Source organism: Oreochromis aureus, linkage group 20 (genome assembly GCF_013358895.1).
Source record: "Oreochromis aureus strain Israel breed Guangdong linkage group 20, ZZ_aureus, whole genome shotgun sequence".
Taxonomy (NCBI): Eukaryota; Metazoa; Chordata; class Actinopteri; order Cichliformes; family Cichlidae; genus Oreochromis; species Oreochromis aureus.
The window spans coordinates 19,404,019-19,424,769 of record NC_052961.1 but is presented as its reverse complement, the minus strand read 5'-3'; the positions used below and the strand labels follow the sequence as shown (position 1 = coordinate 19,424,769).

Sequence of the window (20,751 nt, the reverse complement as noted above, 5' to 3'; positions counted from 1 at the left end):
TTTGTAGGTTTCTCCAACACCCAACTTCACTAACAGAGAGTGCTGCAGAGTCTCCTGCAAATGTTGTCTCTCAGCCACACGGGGGCCAGGACTCTCCCGGCCTCTGAACTGTTTTGTTTCCTCAACGGGATCTTGAAAACGTTTCCTGATATAGATGCCTCGGTGACATCACTGTAGTATTATTAGTTGTTGTAGTAGCAGACATCACTTTTGGCTATGTGTGACAGAAGGACAGTCCACTGTGCTGGAATGCGGCTCCTGCCATGTGTCAGTCTGGCTTGTGCACTTGAGTGTTGCGGTGAAGAAAAACATGGCGGTTTGTTTCATTTAGAGCAGAGGAAGGAGAATGGAGACGATGTAGCCTGGGTCCATTATTATGCACGAGGAAAATAATTTAATTCGCCTACATAATAAGTAATATTTTTGTGCCAGAAAACTGTTAATAAGATCATGTTTTTATTTATTCTGCACAAAAAGTAAATTATAAAATAACACCGGGTAGAGGGTGTCTTCGTTATGTGTGTGTGTGTTTGTGTGTGTGTCTTTTTCCCTCATAAACTTAGAAAAAAGAAAAACATTTCACACCAGTAAAAAAGTAAAAAGTTAATAAAAACATTTAAATACAGGGGAAAAACTGTTACATTTCCCTTTTTTTGGTTAATTTTTTTCTTCTATTTTGTTACAAATTTAAGGCAGGCATTTACTTTTTTTTACTGTTATCATTTATAAACTGTTCTGACTTTAAATTTGCTTTATTTTTCTTCTAAGTATGAGGTGGTATTTTGTTACCCGCCTCCTGCAAATCCTCATCAAGTGATTATAGGCTATTGAATGCTTTTATACTATGATGTTGTACTTACATCTCAGCACCTAACCGGTTCTATTGGGCCATAAAACAGTTCGTCGCTGTAAAACGAGCCCCTATTGCTGCAACCAACTAGCTTGCAAAGCGCCTTCATTTACATTAGCGCTTTTAGGCTGCCATTTATGGATTGTTGTCACCAAAATTAGTTTGGTAAAACTTATCGAAAGTTTAAATCCCATGCACATGGCATCTGGTGTAAGGTATTCGGTAAAAGGTAATAATGTAATCCTGCTGTACTTTGACGGTGGTTATCGCTTTGCTATTTAATTAAGCGCTTGCATGATCCTGGCACCATAAATTTGAAGTTACGCACGGAGTGGACAACAGCATGAAAGAGCTCACAAAGCACAGCCTGCTTACTTCCAACTGGAAAGATATTTTAAAGTGGCCGCCAGGAGCAAATTAGTTATGTCGCTCCAGTGGCTCCTGATTAGTGCAGGAAACCCGCTACCATGTAGGCTTTCTAGCAGCATTCAACACCCATACCTGCTGGCATTATCATAACAGCCTCCAGGTTTGCAATAAGTTATAGATGATTTAGTGTTGGTTGCTGGCTGAAGTTTAGACAAGTGTAAAGACCATGATAAAAAAAAAAAAAAAAACAGTCACAGTTAAGTGTGTGTGTGTGTGTGTGTGTTGGGGGAAGGCGCTTTTTCTTAAAAATGTTTTGCCAGACGACAAAAGCTGGCTTTAGGCGTCTCGCAAAAAAGAAAAAAAAAAAAAATAAAAAAAAAAAAAAAAAAAAAATCATGAAATTTTCAGGGACCATTTATTGGAAAATAAGGCGGTTCTCGCGTTTCCATGGGAGAAATGGATCTGTGTAAACAAAAAACATTCTGTTATGGAAGCAGAGAAGAATGCATGTCCATTGAAAGTTTTCCTCAGTTTCTCTTTAAGAAAAGCATAAATGTGGGGATAATAACCCTGCTACATAGCTATGCTTTAACTACCGCAATCTTTGGGCTCTAAGGCAAAGTAGTTCACAACAGTTAGCTTCCCTCACTTCTAGCTTATGATAATCACAGTCACACAAATCTGATTGTTTCGACTTGAGCTCTTCTGTCATCACGTGCAGGATCAATGTGCATTCTGTTGTAGGAAAAAATAAAACAACAAAAAACAATCAAGTCATACGCTCGTGTTTTTCTGTCATTATAGCCTCAAACACAATTTCCATGACTGGTTTGTGAAATCACTGCACATTTTCCATGCTGCTGGAAGCTCTGCAGCAGCACATTACTGTCCCATCTGTGGCACCCAGCACACATTTTGGGTACTACCATAACAACAGGCGTTGTGTCATTTTACTTTATCATTTCAGATAAATCACGCCAGTATGCACTCTTCTGCAATGCCAGGTCTGCGAGGTTTCTATCTCTCTTTTGTGAAACGCGTCTGTTATTAAATCTAACTAGTGTGCATATAATTTGCTTTTACTCGTGACTGTTTCAGGCTTTGTGCTGAGTCGCTGTTAGCCTGCGGGCTAGGTGGGAATGTGTCATAAAGCATTTTTGTGCGTGTTTGTCAGTGGTGTGACTTTGTGAAATGAGCTGACAATATAACGTGTAGGTATTGTGTCCTTCTATGAAGCAAAAACCTGCCTTTGTTACACAATTTTTAGATGTAAAAATGGGCTACATTTCTATTCATTCTCCATATTGTCTATATTGTCTCCTCACTGCTAAACACCAGGGTATTGTTTTTACGCTGAGGTGTTTGATGAACACTTTCACTACAGTAATGTATCCACACAGCCAAGATTTTTGTCTTGCACCAGTGTAATTTTTCTTCATGATTACGGCACGTTTGGAAAAGACCACAAGACGACCATCATTTAGTCTGAGTATTTATTTCACTTACATTGACTATATATATGTGTGTGTGTGTGTGTATATATATATATATATATATATATATATATATATATATATATATATATATATATATATATGTATATATATATATATATATGTGTGTGTGTGTGTGTAAAAAGGGCAAAAAAACAACCAAAGTGATACAAAATATGTTGCCCTTGCCTTTGGAAATGATTCTGAACTGGAAACACAACCTCGCGTGCATTTGCTCTCACAGAGTAAACAAGCAGGCTAACCCTCTCCGTGGTTAAAGCATTTTAACAAACATGTTAAAGCGTTTAAACATAGCCTGCTTTAGCAGCCAAGTTTTACAGTTGCTGAAATTCACAATATGCTCAAAAGCCGCCAGTATCAGGTCTAACTCGTTTTGGACAACTTTTTTTTATGTTAACGAGGAAATTTCAACAACATTAACCAGTCTAGCTAAACTACGGTTAAGTTTCAATCCTAGGGTACAAAATATAACGCTGTTGTTCTTCTGGCTTTTAATTTAGGCTTTAAATTACGTGATACGAAAGTTGCACAACAGCCTACATTTATATTTGGTTTATTCTACTTTGTTGAATAAAACGTCATGTTTTTAGTTATGCATTTTACATGATAACTGTAATTTAGACATTATCTAATTAGCTTTGAGGACAGAGGAAAAGAAAAAATCACATAAAAACGTGATTTCTGTGCGTAAACACTTTTAAAGATCATATTTTGAGTGGAGGAAATTATTTTCAAATACTTTCTTCCACTGCTACTCTGCGTGTGAAATAATGATGATAATAATAATGATAATAAAAAACAAAGCAAAACAACAAACAATTAAAATACAGTTAAATTAGTAATAATAACACACCCAAACATGCGCAAAGGAATTGAAACATTTATAGAAATAATATATGTGCTCAACTAAGCAAATACCTATTTGTTCGGCTATATATACGTAAAAGACACTTAATATAATTCTGTACATCACAACATAAATATCCTCGTAGGCCATCCATTTGCAATTTCCCCGTACAGTTGAACCCATTATAACCCCGTTAAACAGCTAAGTGCTGCTTCATTGGTTATTTCAGTCTAGTTAAAGTTGACCAATTGCTTTGAAAAGATGTGGCATTATTATTATGATTAGTTTAATGAATTCTGGTACATTTCAGTTGGAGCACAATGGTAATACAAAAACAAATCCAAATTAATAATCAGAGAATCCTAATTATGGTGGTAATGCTACAAAATCAGCAAAAGGCTTTTCCAAAAGACCACAGTCTTATATTAAGCAGGTCAAAAGCAAAAAGAAAGAAAAAGAAAAAAGACCCTGGCCAATTACTTTTTGGGCTGCTCCACACATTCATCTGAACTATTTCTTTAAATTTACAACCGTAAAAAAATGTTCTCATTCCTGCTGAGGCTTTCTTTAAAAGACAACACATCTTCTTACCCGCTTACAGCTTTTCTCGCTAAACCTGTAACAACAAGAAAGCGGTTGGAGTTTTAAAAAGAAGCAAACAAAAAGAAAATACACAAATTGTACCATTTGGATCAAATCCAGTCGGCTTCATCACCACAGCATAAGCTCCCAGGCGAAAGGAAACTCGAGGCATGGCTGAGTTAATTTGCTTTGAAGCATCTAAAGGTTTGTGCTGAACTAGAAATAAAACATCCAAAAGCCACGTAGTAAGAGCCTTTAAAATCACTGCAGAGCTGCCGTCCTTTGTTCTTCCTGGTATGGGCCTGCTGGTCTGACCCCCAGATAGTCACTAGGTGGCGCTCTTGCTCTACCAAAAACCCCTTGCTCTTCCCAACTTGACCGCGCTGACGTCACGTCAGTCTGGAGCATCAAGGCCACTTCCACGCAGCTATTGGTCTGAAACTCACATGACATGTCTCCGAGCATCCATAATTATGTTACTGATATTTTTGCACCCCCCTCCAAAAGATGTCAGCATCCTACTGTCATTTTTCTCCCGGAGAATCCCGTAGTTTAGACCAGTGGAACACACCAAACGATTACTGTTTTGCCAAATGCAAAAATGTCATGTCCGAATAACATAGCTCCCGGTAACTTCCTCATGGATTCCTTAATGGGAGGATCATCTTCCTTCAGGGGTGAGGGTTATTCCAGCAACCCCGGAATGTACATCCACTCAGCTGCAGAGTACGGATATTCAGTGATGAGAAACAGTGGGAAGGTTGGACTGTCTTCACTCTCGAAGGGAGACGAGGGTCTTACTCCGGGCGGTGTGTCGCTCAGCGGCTTCCAGGATGAGGCCTACCTGTCAACACAACTGGCCACATGGACCCCAGGCTCCAAAACCTCCAGGGACGAGCAACCTGTTGCCCAGTGTTTACAACCCTGCTCTTTTCCAATGGGCAGCGTCAAAGAGGAGGCGTTTTGTTGCCTCTACCAGGATGACAGCAATAAGGGGAAACAGACAACAGAGTCAGCCACTTACATCCGGCTTGGGGACAATAGCTGCCGGCCTCAGCAAACTGCCTCCTCTTCCAGCGGATGTTTCCAGGTGTACAGCGGAGAGAGGCCGCCACAGGATGGCCGGCAGTTCCCCTCCAGTTTCTCTCTGACCCACTTGGCGACATCTGTTGAACCATCAGCAGAATCGACAATAAGTCGCAGCAAAGCGTCGCAAGAGACAGCGAGAGAGGTTTCCAAAACAGAGGAGAGTCAGAGCAGGAAGGAAGAGAAGGCCAAGAGTGACAGCTGCACAGATATCTCGGACGGGGAATTAAAAGGTAGAATGCTAATTTACGCCCACCCCCACCTCATCCCCCTCCCCCAAATTTAACTCAGACACGTGCATATGTGTAAATACAATGCTCACGCGCACACGCAGGCGGTTTGTTGACGGTGTTACTAAAAGGATTGCACAGATGCAATAATTAATAACTTTAATGTAGCGTTGTGTTTGATATCAGTCATATGGTCTGTATGGGGATTTGATAGCCTCGCCTAGGAGGGGGTACGGTGCTCGTGGCATTTAACACCTTTCCATTAATGTGACAACGTGAGATGGGCAGTTATCATTAGCATAAACACACTCCCCCCCTCCCCTCTCTCTCTCGCTTTCATACAAGCTCTGGTTATTTATTGACAGAAGTAACAGCACAATATCATACCTCAAAACTGTGGCATTGAGCCAGTATTAAATTGTACGGGTTACCTCTAAAGTTTTAAACTTTTCGACCCAAAGGTCGACCCATTGAGAAGAATCTCACATAATAATAATAATAATAATAATAATAATAATAATAATAATAATAATAATAATAATAATGGACAGAATGTAAACTCGTGAAATTCCACAAATTTTTACAGCGTGCTTAAAACATTTAAATTAAAAGGACACTTTGGACAACATTTGTCCTTTTAAGGAAAGAAAGCTGACACGTTAATTTGACAAAATATGCAGAGGCAAATTAACTCTGAAAGACCACCATCTGTTTTTTTTTTGTAGTATTTCTGGTTATTCTTCTTCTTCTTCTTATTATTATTATCGTTATTATTATTGGTAGTATTAGTAGTTATAGTAAAAGCAGCAGTATTAGTATTAGTAGTATTAGTAGTGGCACTGGTATAACACCCGTAATAATTCTTAAAGTTATTACGTATTTTTCATTCGCCTATTTAAAGTTAATTTCACCTTGTTATTTATACATGAAGATAAACACTATGCTTTTATTTTTAATTTAATTGGACGATGCTGTGGGGTCTACGTTTGTGTATATTTGGATTTGGGAGGGGGAGTGTGTGTGTGTGTGTGTGTGTGTGTGTGGGTATGTGAGAATTAAATTACGGAATTAAATGTTTTGGTAATGATTAAGCGTGGGGCACACAGCGACTGTTCACATTAAGGTAATTATTACAATAACCTGCTTGTGTGTGTGTGTGTGGGGGGGGGTTCACAGAGGAGTTATTCCCTAGAGTCTGCGAGCTAATCAAGAAATTAAGTGAGTGTGCAGAGCAGCAGTATGATTTTTGCCGCTGCCGGTACTTCGATGCGTTGTTTCTTTGTCCTTTTCCCCATCTAAATCTGGTATTATGCTGCAGAGACCGCCTCTTGTTTTAAGATGAACCTGAAAAAAAAAATATATCTGGCTCCGGTGTGCAAAGGTAATAAAATTTTATGGGAGTCTGAGGTCCAACATAGACAAAGGAAGTGCCTGCACACCCTCGTTTGATTCGATCTAATTATAGTTGTACATCTTACAGGAGCAATTTGCAAGCAGTAGGAGTTGTTAGAAAAGGTGCGATGTTCGATCTAGTTCATTTGTTCGAGGGAGAGCGGAGGTGAAGCACCCAGGTGAAGCTGCTCTCCTAAACTACTAATTTGGATTTCTTTGAACGGTATTGAATGTGAATTTAGAAGATGTGGGCGTGTACCTAGCATCTACTGTACTGATCAACGCCTTGAAAATATCCGCGCAAAATGTCGCGATTTGGCCGCCTGTTTGCTCAATGTCCTATTTCTCTCGCTCCGATAGATGATTTGTCCGCGGAAAAGACAACGGGAAGCTGGTTAAAAGCCAAAAGTGGAAGGAAGAAGCGCTGTCCCTACACAAAGCATCAGACGCTGGAGCTGGAAAAGGAGTTCTTGTTCAACATGTATCTGTCTCGGGAGCGCCGCCTGGAGATCAGCCGGAGTATCAACCTGACCGACAGACAGGTCAAGATCTGGTTCCAAAACAGACGCATGAAGCTCAAGAAGCTCAACAGGGAGAGCCGAGAAAGGGAACAGAGTGCAGTCTACAACTACTCCTGAGCAGATATTTAACAAAAAAAACAAAACAACAAAAAACCCCACACAGATATTCACACACACACACACACACACACACACACACACACACACACACACACACACACACACACACACACACACACACACACACGTCATGCATCACATCCAAATCACGCACATAGACAGGACAGGCAAAGATATCAACAGACATGCATGTGTCTATAAGTGATACATCCAATAATTATTAAGTGATCTTCTCTTTATGTGCACAATAAGCACACGTGCACACATCGTGCCTTCCTATATGAACGATCTAAACGCTGCAACTTGCAGACCAGACCTGAGTTTTCCAGATAAAAAGTTGTAGCGACACTGGAACAGTAAGGTGCTATTAGCTTGTAATTTTAATTGTAATATAACATGAACCAAAGGAAAGGAGGAGGCGATATTCATGCAGCCTATAAATAACTAGTGGCATGTAAGCAGTTTCACTTGAGCTTCAATGAATGAAATGCCACTTGTGCTGCTGCTTCTTCCTTGGTGCGTAATGTGCATGCATGCGATGATATTAAGCTATGTCATGGCGAACGATTCCAAAACAATAAAAAGAAAGAAAGGAGGGCGAATTAGATAAAAAGCTATTTCCAACTTTGTCCTTCCCCTAGCATAGTAATGAAAATGAGAGGGAGGGAGAGACACTGCGGATGAGAGAAGGAGATCATGGCAGTTTTAATAGAAGTGAGAGACCATAACGTTGATTTAAATATTATCCAGGTGACCACAGTAAGTCAAGGTCATAAAATTCTAATGTCAGGTTCGCCCTGGAAAGCGTTGGGGGTGGATTTTATGATCTGCAAATATAATGTGCTGCAGCAGTAAAGATGCGTTTAAAGGTGTGTGTGGAGGAGGGCTAATCCACACAGCAGAGACTGCAGTGTGCAGGACCCAGCCGAGAGGCGCTGGGCTGGCAGGAACGGGCGCCTCCAACCCCGGGGATAGTGGAGCTTCATGGGCGCAGGAGATAAGGAGGATGGTGGATAAAGGGACAGCGACCGCGACGGCTCCAGTGACAATAATAACAAGCGTCACGGCAAACACGTGGATAACAAAGCGCATCTGGAAGGCGTCTACCGAAGGCAAGTGAAGGTAGGACCCGGTTTTACGTAATATTATTTCCTGTTTCGGGAAGTGTGGCGCATCTGTCAGAGAAGTTTGCCTGACAGCTCATTTGGCACGCACGGTGCACGCCTGCACGGGTCCATAGTTTGAATGAAGTTGTTTCAACGTTATGCTGATTGCTACTCAGTTTCTTACTCGAATCATGATGCTGGTTGCTGATTGTTTTTTTGTTTTTTTGTTTTTTGGATGATAGCTCTGGAGATTTACGGTGACTGGATTATAAAGCTATGTTTACTTAACGAATGGACTAAATTTACGTTGTGCTGACAAAATATTTATAAATTTAGAAGAGTAGCAAAATTACATGGATGCGGTTCTTGAGACTATGCAATTAAAAGGCATGGCACATCTAATGTGTCTACAGGCGGTGTTACAAAGCAGCATGATTGCAGACCACAGTGTGTATCATACTCGCCTTTTCGCTTTGAGCTGGATAGTGTTAATCCCCACTTGGCTTTTCATGCATTGTCCTTTCCATGGATTTTTTGTAAACCTCTTTGCGCGAAGCTGAAGCGTGGTTTAGGTAGTTTCATGTTGTTGGGGTTGGCTTCCTGGCTCGGCAACAAGAAACTGCCTTGATTACGTCAGTTCGTCTTCATCAAGGGCACAATTTCCGCTGAATTACCCCCTATAGTCACACAGGTCCCCGCAAATGGCATTGTAAATGAACTGAGTTGCAATACTTTGGACAGAGACGTTTTCTTTCTTTGCTGTTATTTTTGTGGTGGGCTGTAAAACCTCCCAGAGGCTCTCAGAAGGAGAATAGGTTGTAAACAACATGGGGTAAAGTTTTAGACTGCGTTGTGGTGCATCTGTCATCACTGGCTGTCCGTTTAGGTTTCGTTGTTTCAGCTGTTTTATGATGACATAGAAGGAATCATAGGTGGCTGGATATGTCGTGGATTTAACTCATCAAATTATCAGAGAAATGTGTAACAGGAAATGGATGCGTATTGACACTTCTATGACTTCATCTGAGCTCTTTTCTTCTGCTGATGCACAACTTCTTTTAAGTGTTTATAACCAAAATGCCGTTCAGTTCCAACTTCCAATTTGCTAGCAAGCTTTGCAGGGATAGGCTCCCTAACGTCAACACAAAAAGCTACTTTGTCATTTCCAGCAATAGCTATTGATGACTGTTTACTAAAATACATTAGAACACACACAAACAGCAATCGCTCCGTTAGTCACATTTTGCATTGAAAATTGAAAATTTTACTTTTTTAGTACAAATTCCTGCAAAAATCTTTGTGTGTATGTGTGCATTAAAGGACTTGCGTCTCTTATGTCTTTCAGTTGTGTTTCCTCTGGTTCTACTACAATGTTTGAAACTTTATTTTCTCTTTCCTCGGCCCACTGCGGAAGAATATCCTGGGCTTTACACTGTTTCATCTGTTATGTGATGTGGCTAAGTTTCGTAAACATAATGGACACACATTCTATCTTTATTGGAGTCGACCCGCAACACTTTCAGTGTAAATTTTTGGTCTAATGGCACTTAAATTAATTAAATTATCAGAGTTACCATTCATTTCTAACCTGTTTAGAAATGAATGATATTTATGTTTGAATCTACAACTCACTGACGGTCACAGATAGTTGGCAAAACTTTATGTATTGCAATAAATAGTGTTTTATTATAGTTAAAATTCATGAAAGGGCGCGAAGGAAAATAGAAAAGAAACGACCAGAAACGACCAGATATCTGTCAGGAAAGGGGGTTTAGCTTACGTCAGCGGTCAATGAAACACAATAACTTATTGATGAAAGAGCTGCTTATTTTGCCACCACGTTTTTTTTTTTCGCAAAGGCAGTCCAGTGTTTATGCTAGTCACTATCTCCCCTTGTTTTCTCAGCCCCCTCCTTGTAGCGGTAGCACCAGTGGAAGAGACAGTCTGGAATCCAAAGTCACTTTCATTCAGCTCAGTGAATGAGTGTCCTTCTTGGAATGCAGCACTGACAAAGACTTTACAGCGCCGAAAACAGCCCCGAGAGCTGCACAGATTCACCCTAAAACCATATACACATAAAGTAATTTATTCCACTTTGTAGTTGCGCACAGGAACTGAAGCCTTTACACAGCCGCTTCCTTTGGGACAGCTCAAGATGTCTCACTGCTACCGGCATGATCAGACATGAACCAAATATGCTAACAGCTTTTCTTTCTTTCTTTGTTTCCCCTTTACCCTTTTTCTACTGTCATTTTCTACATTCATTATGCTTATTTTATGAGAGAAAGGAAAAATGAGCACTTCGAAATTTATTTTATTTTTACCATTTTACCAAGAAGATTGATTAGGGTTTGAATTCAGAAGGGGCGTTATCTTTCTTTCTTTGGAATGGAAAATGTGAAGACTGCTCTATTGCCAATTTGTGCGGTACAGGAATGACTCTTAAAATGCGCCTTTTTTGGATTTGTTGAATGACATTTAATAACTGTAACGCTTTCCAGCCTCAGGATGGATTATAAAGGAAAGCCTCAATAGAATAAATTTTTTGTAAATAAGTGACACTCGTGGCCTTAGAAAAGGGTGGGACAAGAGAGAGACTCACACTGTTTTATATATAAACTGTGACAGGCCTACTCACCAGCACCGTTATTGATCAACTTCAGAACTGATCACTTTACGAGCTGTTTTGACACAAAATGCGTTTGAAAAACAATTTTAAAGCTAATTTATTAGAATAAGAATGCCAGTTATTGATTCTCTGAAACACTGGCGTACAGCGGTTAGCTTGGAATTTCCATTCAATACAGAAAGAGAATTACAGATATATATTTTATTATTGTAGTTTTTAGCCTTTCAGTAGATCATAGTGCAACTCTGTGGTCCTTAATATTCAGCACTTGGGACGTTATGAACACATTGTGATAGTTTCTTTGAATTATCTTTATTTGTAGTTTAAATAGATAACATTGCCTAGATGTCGTATTTGAACGTGACTAATTTTGGAAAAGGGAAATGAGGTGCGTTTATTTCGTATTTGTGTGTGTGTGTGAGGGAGAACTTGTGATGTCTTGTGATGTTTTGTCAATTTTGCACTAGTTATCTTGCTCTTACCATTCATTTGACAGAATAATTACTTTCAGTATCTCTGCTCTAAACAGGAAAAATAATGCGCTTTCATTTTGGCACTAAACGTGCATGTCTAAAAAAAGAAGGTCATGTTCCAACGCGTAGCTCGTATCCTTGTTTATTATCTCCCCGGACTGGTTTTGCTGATAAAAGCAGACTCAGATACAGAGTTCTGACTCACTTGACAATCAAGATGAGTCATTTTATCTGAATAAGCATAGGATGTAATATCAGCTTGAGTAACCTTGCGGGTTTATAAAGATACACTTACAGAGAAATTCGCAATCTGCACAGACGGCGATTTAGTTTCATGCAAGTGTATGATCTGAGCTGAAGTTCCCCTTTTAATATTATCATGAGAAGCATTTTGCTGTATTCATCTAATCCCCCTTTTTTTTTTTACGTTGAAAGGTGGATGCTGAATTAAGAGCGCGGGGGCAAAGAGTATTTTGACGTAGCAAACACTGATCACATGCCAGTGAGTCCGTATTAATAAGAAGCATCAGTGCACTGCAGTCGCGCAAACACAGGCTTTGGTTCATGCCGCACAAATAGGCTTTTTGAAAATTGCAATAACACCTATATTTGTGTGTATTTTTGTCCATGGGAAATGTGTGTAACTGATACATGTCAGAATCTGACGTACATAGGTTGGCGGAGTTATAGTAAGTCTGTGGTATTGTCATCATTGATTCAAGAAGCCGTTTTTTAGAGAAATTATTTTGCATGTCAGAAGGACAAACGACTGTAGTAAAATGAAAACATAGACTCACTGTAATCTCAGAGAGTCTCTGGATAGAGGGTTTCATATATTGCATAGATTACAAATCCTTATTAGACCGATATGAGACTTTTTGAAACCTCAGAAATAAGACCAGCAGCGCCACAGACGACTACAAATCCCATAAACAAGCCAAACAGAGGGTTCTATATTTTTCTCCAGTTAAACTTTTACTCGTATACTTTTGATTTGTCAAGTTTCACTCTTGATTTGCTGATTTTAGAGCGCATGAGGTCAACACAAACAGTCACATCTGCTACACGAGGTTGTGTTTCTCTATAAAATGTTATGGATCTAAAATAGGACAGTGTTTGGCCATGCAACAAAGAGGAATTTTCTGAGACAGTATATTACCATCTGCTTCAGGTGCAAGTGTAGTTGTGCCCTGGAAGAATAGAGATTAAGGACAGATACTCAAAAAAGAAGAAACGACAAACAACAAATGGGTTATATAAAAAAATACAGTCTTTTTATTTATAGCAAAATAAGGCGGACACAAGAGCAAAATGGATGATGGGAAATAATTAAACAGAAGTTACTTCTCATTAATGACACAGACACACGCGCGCACACACACACACACACACACACACACACACACACACACACACACACACACACACACACACACACACACACACACACGGAAACAAAAGCACACTCCAAAACAATAAAAATGATATTAGTGCATTGTTGCAGACATCGATACAGGATATATTCTAATCCGTCTTTACGATCAGATGGTAATAATTGCTCATTGAGTACTATTTCAATATATTTGGAATATCTGAAATCAACAGACAGGAAATGTTAAACCTCCAGAAAAACAAATGAATAAAATAACTGATTAGCACATTTGGTAAATTTCTTTGTCTCGATTAGGCTGTGGGTGGACAACAACTAGGCTCAGAGCTACGCATTCATCATCACCAGGACACCGTTTGTAGTTATCCGGGTTAAGGTCCGCCGTCTGGTCTTTTAAATTTCATGGTTGAATCTGAACTCAGCAGCGAGGACAAACGTGGCACTTCCTGCTGCGTATATGATTTGATGCACGTTGTTTAAGCCAAAATGTTGAATATCATGTCGGTTAATCAACAAATGTAAAACTATATCTTGACTCTAGCTGATCTAGGATAATTACCGGCATCATTTATTCCTTAGCTTGGCGCTGACAAAGGCTCATTTTTAAACGCCAACGCTACAGATGTTGCAAATTGGGGTAATTATCATTTTATTACAATCATTATTTTCGCTATTTTTCTTTCTTTCTTTTTTATTAAACTCTTATTTCGTATATTTCAGTGTATGAAACTGTATTTTAGCCCAGTTTGAGATAATTTTGGCACAGTGACGTGTGACTTGTTCTCCCACACCACATATTTTCTCGTTTGCACATAACTGTCAGCTTTGCACGTCCCAAAATGGATTTCTTGTCTTAAAGGTTGCAATCAGTTAACCTTTTTTTTTTTGCTAGTTCAATTCCTTTTATAAACAACTAGTCCACGGCAGAAACTATATTGTTTGAAACATTAAACCTACAGTTGCACATAAAAGAATAAATACTACGATTAAATAGTCCAAATACAACATATGGGCAAAATATAACACTGGGGGTAAAAGCACACACACACACACACACACACACACACACACACACACACACACACACACACACACACACACACACACACACACCAGGAATGTGTGCAGCTTTTAGGAATTAATAATTCATCCTCTATATTATCTACCTCATCCACCCTGCGCAAATGCATTATATTTTCTTCTGTATGACGCCGCTGGCTACTTTAGTTGCTCCTGTATCACCGTATAGTTGATCCTCTTCTATTTGCTGTGTCTCTGCATCTCTATTTAAGAATCCATTCTTGTTTCACTGCCTGCTAACTGACAAGCTACCCATGTGCATTGCAGGGCAAAAACAGCAGACTCATGCCACTGGATACAACAGTAACATTACCCCTGTCATTAAAGCTTTCATAGTTAGCCTTTTAACGAACCATTTTACCTCTTCTGCTTCCAAAGTCCTCTCTGCTGTCTTCGGCCCTTCTTGTTTCATACGAATTGTTTCAGTCACTCATAGTGGTGGTGGTGTTGGTGTTGGTGGTGCCGGTTTAATGTTGAGCGAGGAACTCGGATGTAGTCTTATTAACGACACGTTTATGAACAATCAAATGGTCCTCGTTAAAATTTATTGATGGGCATAAAAACATGAACGGTCACTAGCCGAATATAGCGCGCAGTAGTGGGCTGCTTGTCAAGAATCTGAATCCCCTCCTCTCCTATCTCTGCAGATCCCATTTAGGAAATGTTTGCTGTATCCTCGTTAAAACAGTGCAAACTTTATTAGTGGCGTATGCTACATCCTCGTATTTTTGATTCAGTCTCTCCAATATCTAGTCCAGCTATATCTAGCCACCATGGATGGTTTTCTCCTAAATAAGAAATAAAGAGCATGCCGCAGGAAACTCTAACACCTCCGCTTTATCAAACGTACTTTAAAGCGTGGTTTAATAAAGATATAAGAGTAAACGATTCGGTAAACACTTTGCTGTAATACTATCCCCTGCAACAGCATGGCGCTACGGTAGATTTTGCCAGACAAAGATTGATTACACCATCAAATAGTGCCTTGCTCTTAGACGTAATGTGCGCAGGTCTGTTGTGCGACTAGAGGTAGATCCACTACTAGAACTACAAATGCGTATTTTCTTCATGGAGGAATATAGTTTTTGGAATTGCCTTTGTGCCTGCGAGAAAAAATAGTGAAAGATCATATTCTTTAATCCGATTTATGTGCACTGGTATCCCAAGATAAGTGGCGCATTGATCCACTGTACAATTTTTGTGGGGGTAAATATAATCACGTGTTGGTGAGGCAGCCAATAGCAGCCAGGGAAGCGTTGAGAAATAATTACCTGCCTTGATTGTTCTATGGCTAGATAAAAAAGTACACATACACTCCATATAATAATCGGATGCATGTAAAAGAGTCGGGGAAGCTTCGACATGTCGACCACGGGTCCCATAAGTAATTATTATGTGGACTCCTTGATCAACCATGAAAACGAGGATGTCCTTACTGCAACTCGTTTTTCGGCGCCCGGTTCGCACCCAGCCGGTCCTCGTCCGACGTCGCTAGTACCGGAGTGTGCTGACTATCCTTCCTGCAGCTTCGCACCCAAGCCACCCGTCTTCTCCACCTCCTGGGCCCCTGTACACTCCCAGTCATCAGTGGTTTACCATCCATACAGTCACCAACCTCACTTAGGCACAGACTCGAGATATGTGCGGTCATGGCTGGAGCCGATATCAGGCGCCGTGCCTTTCCATGGCTATCCGGGGAACAGCAGGCACTACGGGCTGAAGCCCGATGCATTTCAAGAACACAGAGCCGGCGAGTGTCTCGGCTCCAGCGGACGGACCTACACGGATTATCTGTACTGCTCATCCACTGACATGCGAGACAAGACGCAGCAGAATCTCCCCTCTCCCGAGTCGGAGCTCATGGCTTCAGGAAAACATAAAGATGAGAAACCGGAGCTAGATCCGAGTAAGTTCAAGCGCCTATACGATCTTTTTACAGCCCGGTGGGAGTTTTGTTTTTGGGATAGCTTTAAATATGCTTTTGCTCAGAGCCATTTCAACGTCCTGCTTAAAAGTAAAATTATAAACTGCTACATTCTTCCCTTTTCAGCTCAGCTCTGAATCGCCCCCTGCTATAGGGAGCAAGCTTTAGGAACTATAAAAGACAAATGCTTCTGGGCTAATATTGGGGCAATAAAACCAGACGGGGTTATAAACATGGACTCAAACCTTCAGGAAGACGTTGAATTTGGGAGGATGTTGCATAAGCTTAAAACACATGCAAGGTGTTCTAAAGTAAACAGCCTAAACTCATTTAAGAATCCAAATTCGTCATATGGTGCATTTTTACGACTTTATGTTGACCCCTTGCTATTAAAGATGGCACAGCAAACCCTGTAAGCCGAATTTAAGTCCTGTATTGTTAGATAGGCCCTTCCTGTCACACTTTGGCTCTGTTTGACCCCCAGATGGAATAAAATAAAATAAAAACGATTCTCACATAGTGAAAGGATTACATACACGTGTATGGATGCATATGCCTATCTATTCTTTTCTCTGGGTCCAAAACAAATTCACATGACTCTTTTTTTCAGACAACTTGAGGAATGTAGGGACATACTCGAGGACTTTCACCACGGACCTGTAAAGGCTTGAACCACGGGCCATTTTATGGGCCAATAAAGTGAATAAGCGCATTGAGTATTTTACGACGGTGTTACTCACAAGTTAAGGGGACAAGGAAGCAAATCAGTTTAGGCTTGAAAAGTGTAAGACTGAGAATCTTTCCTTAAAATGTTAACTGGCAGTTTAGCTTTTACGACGTACACCCAAACTTGTGTGTGCCTTGGCACTGTTTTCAGTTTGTTGCACTTTCTGATGAGTCCACAGATTTCCTATAAATCCAGAGGCTCATTCATTTTATTTTTTAAAGGCCGAACACTTAATGTTGATGTCATCTGTTTCACAATTTAGCTTTGCATTGTTATTCTGTCTTTATTATTATTGCTGTTTGTGTTTGCAGATAACCCTGTGGCAAATTGGATACACGCCCGCTCCACAAGGAAGAAGCGATGTCCTTACACAAAGTACCAGACTCTCGAACTGGAAAAGGAGTTTCTGTTCAATATGTACCTTACAAGAGACCGCCGATACGAGGTCGCCAGAGTGCTGAATCTGACCGAGAGGCAGGTCAAAATCTGGTTTCAGAACCGGAGAATGAAGATGAAGAAGATGAACAAAGAAAAGACCGACAGCAAAGACCAATAATGTGGACTACAGTGACAAAACAACCAACAATAACCACTAGTCTAATGGACAGCACAGATGTACCAAAACACACGACAAGCGCCCTCTCCTCCTTATATTTATCACTTTTGTTGGATTTTTTTTGTATTAACCTTAACTTCCAGACTGTTTGATGCCGATTATTATTTTTTAGTGCACATTTATGTGTCGAGCGTTTAAGTAGAAAAAAAGAAAGAAAAAAGAAAAAGAAAACTTCTAAGGAGAGAATTACATTCTGCTTTCACTTCGAGATATGTGTTTTTGTAAAAGAAATTAAAGAAGCGCAGTTTGGATACGCTTAAACTGTCCGAAGAAAGACAATACTTGAATTCCTTTGAATTTCACAAAAACCATAATTTATGCTGTGAATGTTTTCTTTCATGTTTATTTCCTTTGTACGCTGTTGTGCAGGTGTAGTATTTTGTACAGCAACATCTGCGGTCGACATGTCTGTCTTGTATTTTTGTGATAGTTGTAGCTGTATTTGTGCACATTTTCTTTCTCCTTTTTTTGACTGTAGCCTCCGAGTTTAATTATAGAGTGTAGATATAGACCTCTGCAAATATAACCATAATCCCAAGCTCTTGTTTTCTGTGTTTATTGTGGCTTTGCAGACTGCGTGTTTGCGATCGGATTTAGCAGACTACACGGTTGTACAGGGGAATCCAAAACAGTATCACCCCGTACTAGAAAATAAATAAATGGATACAAAAATTTCTGAAATTCAAACCAACGGGAAAACTGACCCAACCAAAGCTACATGACGCAAGAGACTGATGATTTATTAATAACGATTCCTTCACATTTTTTAGTACGCACTGTTTTGGCCGCTGAGTGTGCCCCCATTACATTAAAGGCCTAAATGAGCTCTGCTATTACAAATAATGGCGATATAGAAAGCTTGGCGTAGCCTATTTAAGGCTTTACTGGGACAACATTGTTTTAATTTTGCTTGGCATCGCTTTGCACTTGTGTCTTAATTACAGCTTCTTAGTCTCAAACATTCACATGTATACCGTTTTAGACGTTATCCGTTTTAGGAGAGTAAGTAGACCTCAAAAAACAAAAAACAAAAAAAAAAAACCCAACCCTCACAACTGATATTTAATTATGTTTTATATCAATAACAAAATAAATAGTAAAAAAAAATATACATTTCTTCCAAAAGCGCGTCTCTTTAAGGTTTTAAAATGTACCAAAACATTTTAAATGCTGGCTTAAAATAAGTGCTCCTTTTTAAATTGTTCATATAATATTCTTATAGGGACAGAGATGAATGCACGAGTTTTTACCATATTTATTTCTTTATTAGGTCAGTGCCCTATATGAGTTGAAAGTAGCTCATCAACCACATTTGTGCAGTTTCCTAAAGAGTATTAAAAAAACATTAACCACTTAGGCAATTAAACACAACATCTAACTAAACGTTAATTGCATCGCCAGGCTCATTGGCGATCAGAAAATCTGAGACCAGATTTGAAAAGTTTCGTTTTAAGCGAGAGACCGTTTCCCATGTCTCGCATTTGTTTCCTGTGATAGACCTAAATTGCCTTTTTGTGGTGGCAAACAATACGGGCAGGATGCTGTAATTTCAAAGCCCAATCCAGTGCATTTCCGCTCTGCTTGGACAAAAATGCCAGTTTTACAGCCCCTGTTGGAGCTCGGCTGTTTGTCTCAAATGCAGACCAACAAAGCAAACTCGACTAACTGGCTAGACGTCTGGGCTAAATTACTTTATGGTTTTAATGGACGCTGGTGGTGGACTCGTTCAAAGGAGAAGCATGCGCACTGTTCTGGGGACTTGCCTGACTGGGCCAGCCGCAAAACCCCCTGCACTTCATCATATGAGTCGTCTATTAGTCTACAATTAGATGGGAAAAGTCAATACCCATTGTGCATAAATGTGAGTGCTGCAGAGCGCTATTATCTCTTGTATAAAAGTGATCAGCTGCCACGACAGGAAACGACAGCACAGCAACTATTTCAAGTCTGCAGACAAGCAAGACGAAAACCGAAGGCACGTGTTTTATAGATTCCACAGTAATTAACTGCTTTAACTTTATTTAAAGAAAAATACAGGGTGCACGCATCCTCTATACATTCAACTCTTTCTGGCCACATAGCAGTTGTCTCTGATTGGTGGAGTTATTCAGGTTTAAAGACAAATCTCGACACTAGATGACGCTGTAGGTCCACGTTTTGAGGAGTGTGTCTGTGTTGAAGGGCTTTTTTACAGCTCTGTGGCTTGGCTGCAGAGTGAAGAGTAACCTATCGATGACAAAATGACAGATATGGCCACCAACCGCATTTTGTGTAATAGGCCACAGAACAGCAATCCGGAATGCAGCCAGCTGGTTGTTGTGCTGGCCAAACAATCTGTGCAAATATAGTATTATTTTTTTCACTTCAGAAAAAAAAGATTATGCTTTTGTTATTTACTCTTTTTTTTTGTAGCTTTTTTCATTGTCTGTGAATTTATGAGTTAATACGGCTGTTTTGTGGGTGGTAGTTGTGTGCTCAATTCGAAAAACGCAAAATTATATCTGCAATATACATGCAATACATGTGCACAGCCTTTTACAAAAAGTTAATTAAGCAAAATACTTAACTCAATAATAATATAATACTTAATAATGCATAATATGTGTGTTTTATTGTATTTATTGCCTCTGCTTTTCAAGCTGTAAATTCAAACCAGACTGAGACACTTTATTCCGAAAAAAAGTATTTAAAAAATCCACAATAATAAAGAGACAAAAAATCACATTCAACCAAAGACTACTTTATTAGCAGTTTTTAAACAGTTGCATCTGTAACATAAAATCAGTGCAATAAATAAATGGCAACAAAGCAACACATCGAGAACAAAATCAACAAAAGCATAAACAGCAGCATCAATAATAATAATAATAATAATAATAATAATAATAATAATAATAATAATAATAATAATAATAATAATAATAATAATAATAATAATAATAATAATAGTAGTAAAGAAAGGGCTACCTGTACTATTTTAGTCCTCAGTAAGTGTTGGTTGTAACGTCTGTACCAACAATTCAAAGTCTCCAACAAGTGATTGGCAATCTGCATATTTATAGAGTGTGAAAGGTCTATAAATTCGCCCAGTGCGCCTTTCATATTTTACGATGATGTGTAGAAACCGTCAGTAACCCCACAAAAACCCACACAGGCATATTTGGAGAGAGAGACCACGCAAGTACTGAGCTGGGAATCGTGCGCGTTGATTGCACCTAAACATTCAATGTTAAATTTTATGAACTCCCCCGTGTGAGATTTACTGCCCATCCTCGTCGGTTTTACGGGGTCAGTA

The 20,751-nt window shown here is 39.5% G+C and overlaps 2 protein-coding genes across 5 annotated transcripts in view; both read left to right on the top strand.

The window, feature by feature from the left end:
* Positions 1-2,846: 2,846 nt before the first annotated feature.
* The window catches only part of LOC116325871 (homeobox protein Hox-C4a), a 56,978-nt gene continuing 39,073 nt past the window's right edge, over positions 2,847-20,751 (top strand). For all 4 annotated transcript variants that reach the window (XM_031746929.2, XM_039604926.1, XM_039604927.1 and 1 more), the window contains exons 1-2: positions 2,847-5,481; positions 7,231-8,633. In XM_031746929.2, the coding sequence (XP_031602789.1) occupies positions 4,764-5,481; positions 7,231-7,508 (996 nt within the window). In that variant the 5' untranslated portion in view covers positions 2,847-4,763 and the 3' untranslated portion in view covers positions 7,509-8,633. The remainder of the gene's footprint in view (positions 5,482-7,230; positions 8,634-20,751) is intronic.
* On the top strand, positions 15,430-17,994 carry hoxc9a (homeobox C9a). Its single transcript, XM_031746901.2, has 2 exons — positions 15,430-16,095; positions 17,152-17,994. The coding sequence occupies exons 1-2, from the start codon at positions 15,552-15,554 to the stop codon at positions 17,394-17,396; spliced, it is 789 nt and encodes a 262-aa protein (XP_031602761.1). The 5' UTR covers positions 15,430-15,551; the 3' UTR covers positions 17,397-17,994.